This window comes from Rhynchophorus ferrugineus, unplaced genomic scaffold (assembly GCF_030347505.1).
Source record: "Rhynchophorus ferrugineus isolate W39M unplaced genomic scaffold, kcgeb_rfMv2 rfM10, whole genome shotgun sequence".
NCBI lineage: Eukaryota > Metazoa > Arthropoda > Insecta > Coleoptera > Curculionidae > Rhynchophorus > Rhynchophorus ferrugineus.
In genome coordinates this window covers 1,960,182-1,973,949 of record NW_027472589.1, presented here as the reverse complement: position 1 = coordinate 1,973,949, position 13,768 = coordinate 1,960,182, and the positions used below count along the sequence as shown (strand labels likewise).

At 33.9% G+C, this 13,768-nt stretch overlaps 4 protein-coding genes and 1 pseudogene across 5 annotated transcripts; all 5 read left to right on the top strand.

Moving 5' to 3' along the window:
• The first annotated feature begins 2,427 nt into the window (after window positions 1-2,427).
• On the top strand, window positions 2,428-3,528 carry LOC143203690 (pupal cuticle protein 27). The gene is made up of 2 exons (XM_076415934.1): window positions 2,428-2,531; window positions 2,590-3,528. Exons 1-2 carry the CDS (start codon window positions 2,523-2,525, stop codon window positions 3,487-3,489), a joined length of 909 nt encoding a protein of 302 aa, XP_076272049.1. The 5' UTR covers window positions 2,428-2,522; the 3' UTR covers window positions 3,490-3,528.
• Window positions 3,529-5,181: 1,653 nt separating this feature from the next.
• Window positions 5,182-5,941, top strand: LOC143203875 (cuticle protein 3 pseudogene; annotated as a pseudogene). Its single transcript, XR_013007457.1, has 3 exons — window positions 5,182-5,190; window positions 5,256-5,482; window positions 5,536-5,941. The product of XR_013007457.1 is annotated as a cuticle protein 3 pseudogene (transcript).
• A 1,906-nt stretch (window positions 5,942-7,847) lies between these two features.
• LOC143203874 (cuticle protein 3) lies at window positions 7,848-8,540 on the top strand. The gene is made up of 2 exons (XM_076416186.1): window positions 7,848-7,869; window positions 7,926-8,540. The coding sequence occupies exons 1-2, from the start codon at window positions 7,861-7,863 to the stop codon at window positions 8,538-8,540; spliced, it is 624 nt and encodes a 207-aa protein (XP_076272301.1). The 5' UTR covers window positions 7,848-7,860.
• A 1,507-nt stretch (window positions 8,541-10,047) lies between these two features.
• Window positions 10,048-10,770, top strand: LOC143203873 (uncharacterized). Its single transcript, XM_076416185.1, has 2 exons — window positions 10,048-10,056; window positions 10,117-10,770. Exons 1-2 carry the CDS (start codon window positions 10,048-10,050, stop codon window positions 10,768-10,770), a joined length of 663 nt encoding a protein of 220 aa, XP_076272300.1.
• A 1,289-nt stretch (window positions 10,771-12,059) lies between these two features.
• LOC143203872 (uncharacterized) lies at window positions 12,060-12,781 on the top strand. The gene is made up of 2 exons (XM_076416184.1): window positions 12,060-12,068; window positions 12,128-12,781. Exons 1-2 carry the CDS (start codon window positions 12,060-12,062, stop codon window positions 12,779-12,781), a joined length of 663 nt encoding a protein of 220 aa, XP_076272299.1.
• The last annotated feature ends 987 nt before the right edge of the window (window positions 12,782-13,768 follow it).

Here is a 13,768-nt window from a genome sequence, read left to right as displayed (position 1 = left end):
CTTAAGCCTTTTATTTTCCATTGTGTCCTGTTTCTACATACACGTGTTCAAAAAAATTAACTACTTTAACCATAACACACAAAAAAATATAGAAAATCCTATTTTAACTCATCAACTTAAGCTTCTAATTTAGTAAATTCTGCAGCATTAATTTATTAATAAAACAAAAGCACCTAAAATAAAATAAAAACATAACTAATATAGAAATTAAAAGCCCTATTAGGTGGATATATTTTCTTTCTTTAAAATATTACAGAAACAATAACTGTAAATATAATATAATATAGTTAGTTTTAACATCTTTAGCCTTATTGATATTTATAACATAAATTATTCAACTAAGACTTTTCTAGTTTCAATATTTGTTAATACTAGGCTAGTGTTACAATATTACCTACATTTTAAGGAATAGTGAAAATTTTTTATTTATTTATAACAACTGCAATTTAAAACGGATCTTCTATAGATTAAAAATTATTTAATAATGATAATGTTATTCCTTTAAACTGAGCTTCGGATACGATTTTTAACATTTTTGGAACATCTGATTCTAAATTTAATTCAAACACAAACATTCCCACTCAAAATAGTATCATCTAAATAAAAATGTTCGCATGATTTTTAGATAATATTTTTTGTAATTTCACTGTAATATTGATATAATATCTGTATTTCAAACCATTTTGTCACCTAAAGATTTTTTGAATTTTTTCCATATATATAGTCAGGAAAATGTGCGACTTTTGATTATTTTGAAAGATTCGATCATAACTCGAGTTCGGAAACCACAATAATACTAAAAACATCACCATCTATGTACAATTGTATGCTCTTTTTAGTTACAGTATGGTTGATTATGTAAAATTAGTACTTTTATGGTTCTGGGTATGTATGTGATTATTAATAAAAATTGCACTAGCCTGATATCTTGGAAACAAATAACTAAATGTCAGAACTAATATGTTTTTCGTTCTTTTCACTGTAATAATGATATAACTTCTGTATTTCAAACCATTTTGTCACCTAAAGATTTTTTGAATTTTTTCCATATATATAGTCAGGAAAATGTGCGACTTTTGATTATTTTGAAAGATTCAATCATAACTCGAGTTCGGAAACCACAATAATACTAAAAACATCACAATCTATGTAAAATTTTATGCTCTTTTTAGTTACAGTATAGTTGTTTATGCAAAATTAGTACTTTTATAGTTCTGGGTATGTATGTGATTATTAATAAAAATTGCACTAACCTAATATCTTGAAAACAAATAACTAAATGTCAGAACTAATATGCTTTTCGTTGTTTCCACTGTAATATTAACATAATATCTGTATTTCAGACCATTTTGTCACCTAAAGATTTTTTAATTTTTTCCATATGTGCGACTTTTGCTTATATTCAATGATTCAATCATAACTTGAATTTGGAAACCAATATAATACTGAAAACATCACCATCTAAGTAAAATTGTATGCCCTCTATAGCTAAAGTATGGATGTTTATGTAAAATTTATAGTTTTATAGTTCTGAGTGTATATGTGATTCATAATAAAAATTACACTAACTATATTTTTTACTGATATCTTGGAAACAATTAACTAAATGTCAAAACTAATATGTTTTTCGTTCTTTTCACTGTAATTTTCATATAACATCTGTATTTCAGACCATTTTATCACCGCATTTTTAATTTTTTTACATATTCCTATTTTGGGATTGATATCTTTAGTTTAGGCACTAAATTTTTACTGAAAACCTTACCATATAAATAAAATTTAATATGCTATTTAGTAGCTATATTATATTTCTTTCAAAGTAACACGTTTTAAAGTTATACGTAAATTTAAACCCTTTTTTTGAGTTTTTTGTCTTGGTTAAAATTATTCTTTTTTTTATGTTTTATTCTTAAATTGTTCTTTCCCTATCCTAGAGTTTACAAATTATATTATCTGTCATATTTCGATTAATGGTTAGGTTAAATAGTACCCCTCCTTTAATTTAAGATTGAATTAACATCTATTTCTCAGTACTTCGTCTCTATACCAAGAATCTGACGACTTTCTGATAATTTCTATATGTGAAAAATAATATTGAAGTGCAAATAACAACTAAAAAATGTCTTCACGGTCAACAAGACCCTTTTTTATCAAAACAAAACTGAATAACAAATGCATACAAACAAAGATAACTTATTTGTAAATACCTTCAATCGTACATCTTGATAATCATCCCGATAGCCGCTGAGAAAAAAGAGGTCGGTTTAATTGAAATTGAAAGCGAATGAGTACGCGGATGGCTTGCGGATATGGTACCATCAAATACCTGAGAAGATCAAGATCATTCGGCGACCTTGATCGAAATACCGTCTCAATCGCCTAATTCTGACATTTCTGCGTATCATCTCTTAACATCTCGTGGGTGCGACTGTCCTATATATAAATACAGATCGGGAAATGATTTATTATCACACAACAAGTGGTCTTCGTTGCAGTGACAGCGCTTAAATCTTCAACCAGACATGAATAAGGTAATATTTTATTTTAATCGTAAAATATTGGCTTCTAACCGATACGTTCTCGATATAGATCGTCATCTTGACCGCCGTTTTGGGCCTTGCCGCCTCAGCTAAACTCAACAACTTGTACCTACCTCCGAACCCATCCTCCGGAGGTTCCTTGGGGCCCGCCAATGCTCCTCTTGGTGGTGGCGCCGGTGTAGCTCCGGGTGCCGGTTTGGGCCGAAGTAGTATCAACCCACTCAACAACGTACCCATCCTGAGACTCGCCAACGAGAACTTGGAAGGAACCTACCAGTACAACTATGAAACCGGCCATGGTATCGTTGCCGAAGAGAAAGGGGATGCCCGCGGGGATGGTACCAGAGCTCGCGGTTCTTACTCCTTCACCAACGCCAACGGAGAACGTGTTTCCGTCACCTACACCGCCGATGAGAACGGATTCGTGCCCCAGGGATCCCATATCCCCACTCCACACCCAATTCCCGAAGCTATCCTTAAGGCTTTGGAAGAGAACGCCGCCGCCGAGGCTAGAGGCATCTTCGACGATGGACAGTACCACGGTGAAGGACTGGATGAAGCCCAGTACAAAGGAGAAGGCCTGGTTGAAGCCAACGATGGAGCTGCCTTTGTTTTCAAATCTGGTGGTTCCTTCGGTGCTGGGGGTCGTGGTTCTGGTTTCGGTTCAGGATCTGGAGCTGGTGTAGGAGCTGGAGCTGGTGCTGGTGCTGGATTTGGTTCCGCAGCTGGTAATGGTTTCGGTTCTGGAACCGGAGCTGGTGCTGGTTTCGGCTCTGGAGCAGGATCTGGTACTGGTTTTGGTTCTGGAGCTGGTGCTGGTGCCAATTTCGGATCTGGAACAGGAACTGGCGCTGGCTTTGGTTCTGGAGCTGGTGCCGGTTTCGGTTCTGGTGCAGGCGCTGGTGCTGGTTCTGGACAATATGCTGCCAATGGTGGTTACCAATACTAAATGAGGAACTGAACTTGTACCAAATAATTTATAATAGATTACCACCCACCTAATAAATATGTACTAAACGATATACTTTTTTCATTTAGCCATATATATTTCAATAAGTTTTGTCGTTAGATAAAGGAAAACTCTATATAATTATATCTGGTCAAAATTGATGTTTCAAACTCTCATTTACAATGGAAAACATTAAGAAAATGCTTTAGTTATTGACCAGAACAAGCTCCCTTCTGACTTCTTACACAATATTACATTCTATGTACGGTTTTTAGTTTCGTGAAAGAAATAATCAGTGAAAAAGCATTATAAAATAAGAATTATTTGGATCTCCACATGCCCAACGTAATTCCATATTAATTTATAATATGGTAATTATTCAAATCAATCTGAAGGGAAAATTGGTAAATAGGGAGTAATTACCACTATAAAAAGATATTTATATGTAGGCGATTTCAGTGTATATAGATGTTTTTCGCGAAACATTGATATGGTATTCATTTATTTTGTTATTTGTTTGAACAAATATGCTGCCAAATCCTATCAAACACTTTTAAAAGGTTATAGTGAAGCTGCTACATCACATCCCAATTGTCGGTTTTGGTTTCAATGACTTAAAAGTGGTGATTTTGATGTCAATGATAAACTGAAGCAACCTGAATTACCAGAAAAATTAGAGTATCAATTGTAAAAGGAAAGAGACACATATAAAAGAGAAGACCACCACAGTTATTATCGAAAAAATAACAACGGTGTTGGTAGTAAATGATCATAACACTAATGATAAAATAACAAAAACTCAGTTATCTCACTGTTTCTTCATAAAACATTGCACTCTCTCAAGTTAGATCAAGATTAGCGTCATGACTCAACAAACTAACATGAATGCACATAATATGATATAAACCTAATTTAAAACGTACATATATGTCCAGCAATAATAAAACAGTTTTAAAAAATAAAGAAATAATGTTTAGAAAACACCGCCAACTACCTTCCTTCACTGCCTTAATATTGAGGACGTATTCTAAAAATAATTGTTGTAGAAACATAAAACATTACCGTAAAATAGATAAATGTTATAATAACTATGAAGCTCCATATTAAACGCTGAAACAGTTTATAAAATCTCATCAAACAAGTATAATAAATTTTATTAGAATCCATTTTTGTAATTTTTCAACAAGAACCTTTTGGGTATGTAAGATATAATCCACATTTTTATGATTAAATTCTCTACATTAATGAACAACAACAAACAAATGTTAATAAAATACATACACTCATAATTATAACAACATAGTTTAATATAATAGCATCTACTAAGCATTTTCAATTAATTCCGCTAACGATATAGTCTAAACTATATAAATTACCCTTTAATAGTTCGAGTTTAATATTTAGAATCCTTTAAACATGAAAACTATATGTGCAAATGAAAACATATAAGAAAAATAGAAAGTATATCACAACTCATACTATATACGTCCAGATATCAACGATACCATAAAAAAAACGAACACTGAAGATCAAGAACGTTTCTGATGACCTTGAATAAAATTAATCCGCAATTTTTACATTTTTGTGCACCAATTTAGGTGGGGTTATCGAATATATAAGTTCATCTCCAATAAAATGTTATCATTTAACTATCAGTGATCTGATTCAAGTGATAGTATCTATTAAATCACCATGAAACAGGTAAAAATCAATATATTATCTTTAAAATCATTATTTAACTTCTTGTTGTCAATTATCTGTTAAAGTTTGTCATCGTTTGTGCCATCATTGGCTTGGCTGCTTGCGCAAAACTGAATAACTTGTACCTGCCACCTAATCTATCTTCCGGAGGATCTTTGGGCCCAGCTCACGCACCCCTGGGTGGTTCTGGTGCTTCTCCTGTTGGCCCAGCCGGTGTTAGAAATGCCGTGAATCCACTGAACGATGCTCCTATCTTGAAACTACTTTCTGAAAACGAAGATGGTACCTATAGGTATGTTTGTAACCAATTCCTGACGTTATAAACAAGTGGGACTAATTCCACAGGTACAATTATGAAACCGGAAATGGCATCGCTGCTCAAGAACAGGGAGATGCTCGCGGAGATGGTACCAAAGCTCAGGGATCGTTCAGTTTCAAGGGTCCAAACGGAGAACCTATAGCTATCACCTACACCGCTGACGAGAACGGTTTTGTTCCACAGGGATCCGCTATCCCAACTCCACCACCAATTCCCGAAGCCATCCTGAAGGCCTTGCAGGAGAACGCCGCTGCCGAAGCCAGAGGGATCTTCGATGACGGGCAGTACCACGGGGAGGGGTTAGATGATGCTCAATATAAAGGCGAGGGCTTGGCTGAAGCTAACGATGGGGCCGGCGTCAGAGCTGCCCCAGGACTTACCCCAGCTGCTCCATCTAGTTCATATTCTGCCAATGGTGGTTATCGTTATTAGATTACCAACTGATTTTGTATAAAATTTATTTATAAAAACTAAATAAAAATGTTATTATGGTATAAATTATTTTGTTCTCTATCTCATACCTTCATATGATGGTCAATATTTCTTCATTATTAATATATATGGGCTCCTAGCAAATCCTATAAAATCATCCTCAAGAGATTCAGAAATAAAGTGCCACGTGAAATCGTTGACACCCCATATTATGCCGTTAGAAACCTAATTCAGTGTGATATCACAATGGAAACCATAAAGAGCGTGATCTCTCGTGTAAAGTACTCTAACAAAGTATCAGTGCGTCCGAAACAACTCGCCAAACAATTAAATGTTCCCGATTTCATTGAAGTACATTGGTTAAAACGTTTCCTACCATTCAACCTGATTAATAGACTTATCAAATAGATTTCAAAATAACTTAGTAATTAAATTAAATATCACACTAGTTTGTAACTTTATACAGGTGATCACTTATTGAAGCCATCTTCGCCATATCATTTTATAACATAAATCTCAACAAATATTTATTGCCAATTGAGCAGATTATGGAATGCTAAAATTCCTTTAAATTAAAAGCAAAAGGGCATAAGAATATATAAACCTAAAAGAAATAATTCAAAATATGTGACAATACATGCAGTTCAGACAAACAATAGTCCAAAAGGCATACGTTGACAAGGCAACTGTTCTTCAATGTTTAATGCCGTTCTTCATTAACAAGGCATATACTATTCTTACGAAAAAGGTACATTTTTGATCCTCCCGATGCCCCTATAACAATATTCAGAGATATCAAATGTTAATGTGTAAAACCAAGAAAATCTTTCAATTCATAGACATAGAAACATAATGAAAGCCATTTTGACATAAACATAGTAAGACGATATAATAGTAAGTTATGATACGACATTTTGTCATCTGTTTTAATTGCCTCAAAATTAATTCACAATCATAGATGACCACGAAAATGACTCCCTTCATATAAATGCATCATTATCAATAAACATCATTCAAAATGTGACCATCTTTATTTCTGTGTTCACAACAAGATTTCATATGAAAAGTCTTCGTCAACACAAATTTTCCGGGAACTCTTTTAGTCACTATTTTATGACCGAATTTCATTAAAATTAATTTATTATAGTACTGGTGATGCTAATGTTGTTATTTTCAACAAAATTCGATATAAAAGGCGTTATGTTTGGACTAAACATTGCTTTTGAGGAAAAAAAGTTATTTTATGCTTAAAAATCCTCAAGAAAACAAGCCGAAACATCAGACTAAAGTTGACCAACATCAGAGACAGAGTTGATATAGCTTGAGCTATATGCAACAGCATGAGACTTGAGTACATTTTTTACTCTACACGAAATATACTGTCTTAATATCTACTCAAAAATGGTACTAGTTCACACCCAACAAAGAAAATATAAGGTAAAGCTATTAAAAATTAATTTTATATTACATATTTTAATACATAACAAACTATACATTCACAAATATACACATTTAAACCTTTTTGATATTATACAATGAATGAATGACATTGTACAACAATAGTTAAACTATGTCATCGTCATCACAGTCGATTTTTACTTACTATTGATGACCTTTTACTGTAAAATAATTTCGTCTTCCTAATAAATGCATACGAAATGAAGATTGGCGAATAGAAAGTAATCTGATACACATATATCGAGATTCCCTCGTGTTACCGAAGAAGATCAAGATCATTCGGCCCGACCTTCGCTGAATCAGTTCAGAATTCCGAATTCGTTCGCAAATTTAACATTTTTGACCATCATCATCTTCCGAAGATATAGCAGGTGGGGTGGTCGAATATATAAACTCGTATACCTTAAACCGTTATCATCACTAAATATTTCGGTTTCATCAAGTAACAAGAAGAATTAAAGATGAGACAGGTAATATGTTTATATAGTGATGATTTATTTGATTAAAACTGATGTTTTTTTTGTAGTTTGTTCTTGTATCTGTTATTCTCGGCTTCGCCTCGGCGGCTAAACTGAACAATCTTTATTTGCCGCCTAACCAATCCTCCGGTGGATCTCTCGGACCAGCTCATGCACCTTTGGGAGGTCGCGGTGCCCCTAGCTCTCCTTCAGGTGGTGCCCCAGGTCTCCGAAACCCACTCAACGATGTTCCCATCGTAAAACTCCTGTCAGAAAATATTGATGGAACCTACAGGTATGACTACGAAACAGGTAATGGCATCGCTGCCCAGGAACAAGGAGACGCCCGCGGAGATGGTACCAAAGCCCAAGGATCCTTCAGTTTCACTGCCCCCAATGGAGAACAAGTCTCCATCATCTACACCGCCGACGAGAACGGCTTTGTCCCACAAGGATCTGCCATCCCAACCCCACCACCAATCCCAGAAGCCATCCTTAAGTCTTTGGAAGAAAACGCAGCTGCTGAAGCCAAAGGGATCTTCGATGACGGACAATACCGAGGAGATGGTTTGAACGAGGGTCAATACAAGGGAGAAGGTTTAGCTGAAGCAGGTGCTGGACCTGCTGGACCCGGAAAATCTGCTCCAGTGCCATACGCCGCCAATGGTGGTTACAGATACTAAAAAGAGAACTGAAACTGTACAAAATAACATATAATAATTAAAAAAACATTAAATATATCAGATTATTTTATTTTCAATAAAGAAAAATAGAAGTGATGGAACGAAAATGCTAATTCATAAGACGATTTTATAATTTTGGCCCAAGTTAGAAGCAGAGCCCAAATTGTAAAATTTCGATAGTCCATATCTCGGAAACTATAAGAGATAATGCAATTTGGTAATCGACAACGTAATTAGCATGCCAAATGTTACTTGGAATGTGATTTGAAACAAAATCCGTAATTCATAAGACCATATTACAGTTTTACCCAAAGTTAGAAACATAGCCTAAGGTGTAAAATTTCGTTAGATCATATCTCGGAAACTCTAAGAGATAATGAAATTTGGCAAATGGCAACGTTATTAACATGCAGAAATATAAACTATATCACTTTAGAAACCTCAATAATTAATTAATGAATATATCAACCCACATTTACATAAAATACGTCAACTTGATCGTAAAATATGCAACTCCATAACTTAATAGCATTAATAGTAAATTTAAATATCAAGCAGAGCAATGAAAATGTATAAAACATTGCATATCAATAGCAAAAATCGAAAATACCTTCTTTTTTATGTAAATAAATAAAAATAAATATGTACACAATCTCAAATATCAATTTAGATCACTTTCCATTGTCAATGATGTATTTAATTCAATAAATTAAAGAAAAACTTTAGTTATACTAACGAAAATACGACCAAATGATTATAGAACGACACTCGATCACATGTCAGTAATTCAGTGAATATTCTACGTGAGCTTTTAAGAAAGAAGTCCTATTATACCCTCCGTATTCTCCCCACATTACCCTTATTCATTATTTCTTATTTAAAATGGTAACAAACGATCAGGATGAGCATGAGTTAATTGTTTCGCGAAGATCTCTCAATATGTAATATCTTATATTATCAATACATATATGGATATTTGGATGTAGAATTCAAATTTGAAATATATATATAAAGTCATACATCAAGCTCTTCATTAGCATCAAAATTGAATTTCCTCAAGTAATAATTAAAAATTATTATAAGAAAAATAAAGTTCTAATATCAAATAAAATCATAAACAGTAGATATTTGAAGCAGTTAACATGATATCATTTATTAATGATGCTTGTACCAGAAGCTTTTACCAGAAGTTGGCGATGTCAGAGTAAACCAAACAAAATTATAAATTAATTTATTATGTAGTAAATATCTATATTAAGTAGTGCATAAATGCATACAAAATTGGCAAAAAAATGATATCAAAGAATATCAAAAGAGATCAAGGTCATTTAATGCAACCTTCATCCGAATAGATCATTCCGAATTCTTCGCAATTTTGACATTTTTATTCATCATCATTTGCTAATGCTTTAAGTGGGATGGTTGGGTATATAAACACTGGTATAATAAACCGTTATCATCACACAGTAGGTGATTCAGTTTTACTAAACTACCAGTTGAACCAAAGATGAGACAGGTAATTTATTTATTTGTATATAACGAACTTTTATTTGATTAAAACTGATTATTTTTTTAGTTTATTCTTACATTTGCTGTGCTGGGCTTTGCCTCTGCTGATAAATTGACCAATCTTTATCTACCACCCAACCAATCATCTGGAGGATCTCTTGGCCCAGCCCAGGCACCTCTGCCAGGAAAATCGAGCAATCTTTATTTGCCACCCAACCAATCTGCTGGAAAATCCCTTGGACCTGCCACATCTAGTGCCCCAAGTCTCCGAAACCCGCTCAATGATGTTCCCATCGTAAAAATTCTTTCTGAAAATGCTGATGGAACTTACAAATACAACTATGAGACCGGTAATGGCATCGCTGCCCAGGAAGAAGGAGACGCCCGTGGAGATGGTACCAAAGCTCAGGGATCTTTCAGTTTCACGGTCCCTAACGGAGAACAAATCTCCATCACCTACACCGCTGACGAGAACGGTTTTGTACCACAAGGATCCGCCATTCCAACTCCACCACCAATCCCAGAAGCTATCCTCAAGGCTTTGGAAGAGAACGCAGCTGCTGAAGCTAAAGGGATCTTCGATGATGGACAATATCGTGGAGATGGCTTGGACGAGGGTCAATACAAAGGAGAAGGTTTGACGGAAGCCAATAATGAAGCTGGTGCTCCTGGTAGCGCTGCCCTAGGACCTTATGCCGCCAATGGTGGTTACAGATATTAAAAAAGGAAACTGAAAATGTACAAAATAACATATAATAATAAAAACCCCAAAATATATTAAACTATTTTATTTTCAATTAGAAACGGATATTAAATTTATATACGTCTATAGAATCGAATACGTCAACGTAATTATACAATATGCCAATTTAGAACTTCATGACATCAAGGCATATTTTAACAACATATCGAAAGAAGTAAAAAATAATGTCAAAGCTAACACAAAATGAAAATATTTTTAGATTTAGATTATAGCAAAAATGTACATGATCTCACATGCTATTTCATATCACGATTCATTCTAATTAATATATTCGGAGCCAATAATTAAAATAAAACGATTTTTATACTATCAGAAGGACGATAATTCTTTTGTCAACTAAAAGAAAGATACGAAACTCTGACCACACCCTCCGTATACACCAAACAACACCCCTTGCGACGGTTGCTTATTTTAACCGATGTCACATAATCATACTGAGTATCACTTGCATTTTTCTAGAGATATTCTGACACAGAATCTCTTTTATATTCTGCAATATACAAAATAATGCAAAGAAACAAGAAAGGATAATATCTCGGAATGTAAATTTCTTCGAAAATTAAAAATGCACCCAAAATCTCACGATATCACTTTTATTAAGCAAGAAAATATAATGAAAAACTACCACACAGTCCTCATCGACTCCAAAACTTTGTCGTCCGGAATATAATGAAATTTGGCTAATAAAAATAAAAAATGGTAGATATTTTAGGGTACTACACTAATTACAGTGTTGATTTACGATTGATATCTCTACAAGAAATTAACACCGGAGAAATTGAACAAAAATATATTAAATATTGTATTATAGTTACTTAATATACCATAAATCAAATTTTACAACAGATCAGATTTAAAAAATTATGAAATCTATGATCTCTAATAATATAATATGGGTACATTTATTAGTAAATATTTTTACCTATATAACAATATAGTTTTAACGTATTGAAATGACTTGACATAAAAGAAACTTTTATATGCTACAATATGCATATTAGTGTATGTATATTGCAAAATCCGATAAAAAATGGTATCGAAGAATATCAAAAGAGATCAAGATCACTTGATTCAACCTTCAACAAATCAATTCGAATTCCGAATTCTTCGCAGTTTTGACATTTTTAATCTTCGTCTTTTGCTAATGTGCTGAGTGGGGTGGCTGAGTATATAAACCCAGTTATAATCAACGGTTATCATCACACAGTAGCTGATTGAGCTTAACTAAACTACGTGTAAAGCCAAAGATGAAACAGGTAATTTATTTATTTGTATATAATGCACTTTTATTTGATTAAAACTGATTATTTTTTAGTTTATTCTTGCATTTGCTGTGCTGGGCTTTGCCTCTGCTGATAAATTGACCAATCTTTATCTACCACCCAACCAATCATCTGGAGGATCTCTTGGCCCAGCCCAGGCACCTCTGCCGGGAAAATCTAGCAATCTTTATTTGCCGCCCAACCAATCCGCTGGAAAATCCCTTGGACCTGCCTCATCTGGTGCCCCAAGTCTCCGAAACCCACTCAACGATGTCCCCATCGTAAAACTTCTTTCCGAAAATGCTGATGGAACCTACAAATACAACTACGAGACTGGTAATGGCATCGCTGCCCAGGAAGAAGGAGACGCCCGTGGAGATGGTACCAAAGCTCAGGGATCTTTCAGTTTCACTGCCCCCAATGGAGAACCAGTCTCCATCACCTACACTGCTGACGAGAACGGTTTTGTACCACAAGGATCCGCCATTCCAACCCCACCACCAATCCCAGAAGCGATCCTCAAGGCTTTGGAAGAGAACGCAGCTGCTGAAGCTAAAGGGATCTTCGATGACGGTCTGTACCGTGGGGATGGTTTGGACGAAGGCCAATACAAGGGAGAAGGTTTAGCTGAAGCTGGTGCAGGAGCTGCTGTCCCCGGCAAAGCCGCTCCTGGCCCCTACGCCTCAAACGGTGGTTACAGATATTGATCAAAGCACTGAAAATGTACAAAATAATATATAATAATAAAAAAATACCAACAATCTATTACACTATTTTATTTTCAAGTAGAACTAGTTATGAAACATCATTCACATCACTTACCTAATCTCATACATCAATGATACAGAATTGCTGAACGTATTAACCCAAATTTAAGTTTCTATAGACACAAACAAAACTATTTTAAAAAAGTTCAAGATGTAAAAGGAAGGCTTATATGCTCCTAATATATTAATAAAATGGGAATATTCTTTTACACCATAGTGATGAAATGCTGAAATTTATGCAACTAGATATTAATTGTTATTGTAATTAACTGGCACTGTAAATGATAACAAATATAGTTGTCTTCCACAACCTTCTTTCATCGCTTCTTTTTCTATTAAAATATATTTGCTGTTAGATACCAAACATTATCAATAAATACTAATTTATTACATAATAAAATATATAATATGTTTAGTATACAAATTAACATTAAAACAGTGATAAAGCATAACTGATGAAGTTATACCATTTAGAAAACTTACTAAACTATATATATTTAAGGATTGAAGGACTGCCTTTTATGTTTCGAGATCCATAGTCATCACCACTGTTAACAACATTGAGATGAAGATATTTAACTACTCAATTTTAGAACTATTTGATTTTGATCAATGTATTTTTCAATTTAGTTAATTTTAGCATGAACAGCATGGAGATGAAAATAATTAACTGCTTGACTTTTAGCTATTTGTGATATAGAATAGTAGGGTTGTCATCGTCATCTACAGAATTTAGATGAAAATATTTGACTAGTCGATATTGATGTATGTATTTTTCGATTTAGCTAATTTTACAAATATGAAGCTTGCCTTTTATATTTCGAGATCCTTATCATTATTATTATCATCATGAATAGAATAGAGATTACACGTTTTTGATTTTGAGCAATTTATTATATAGGATAATAGGGTTGTCTTTTATGTTTC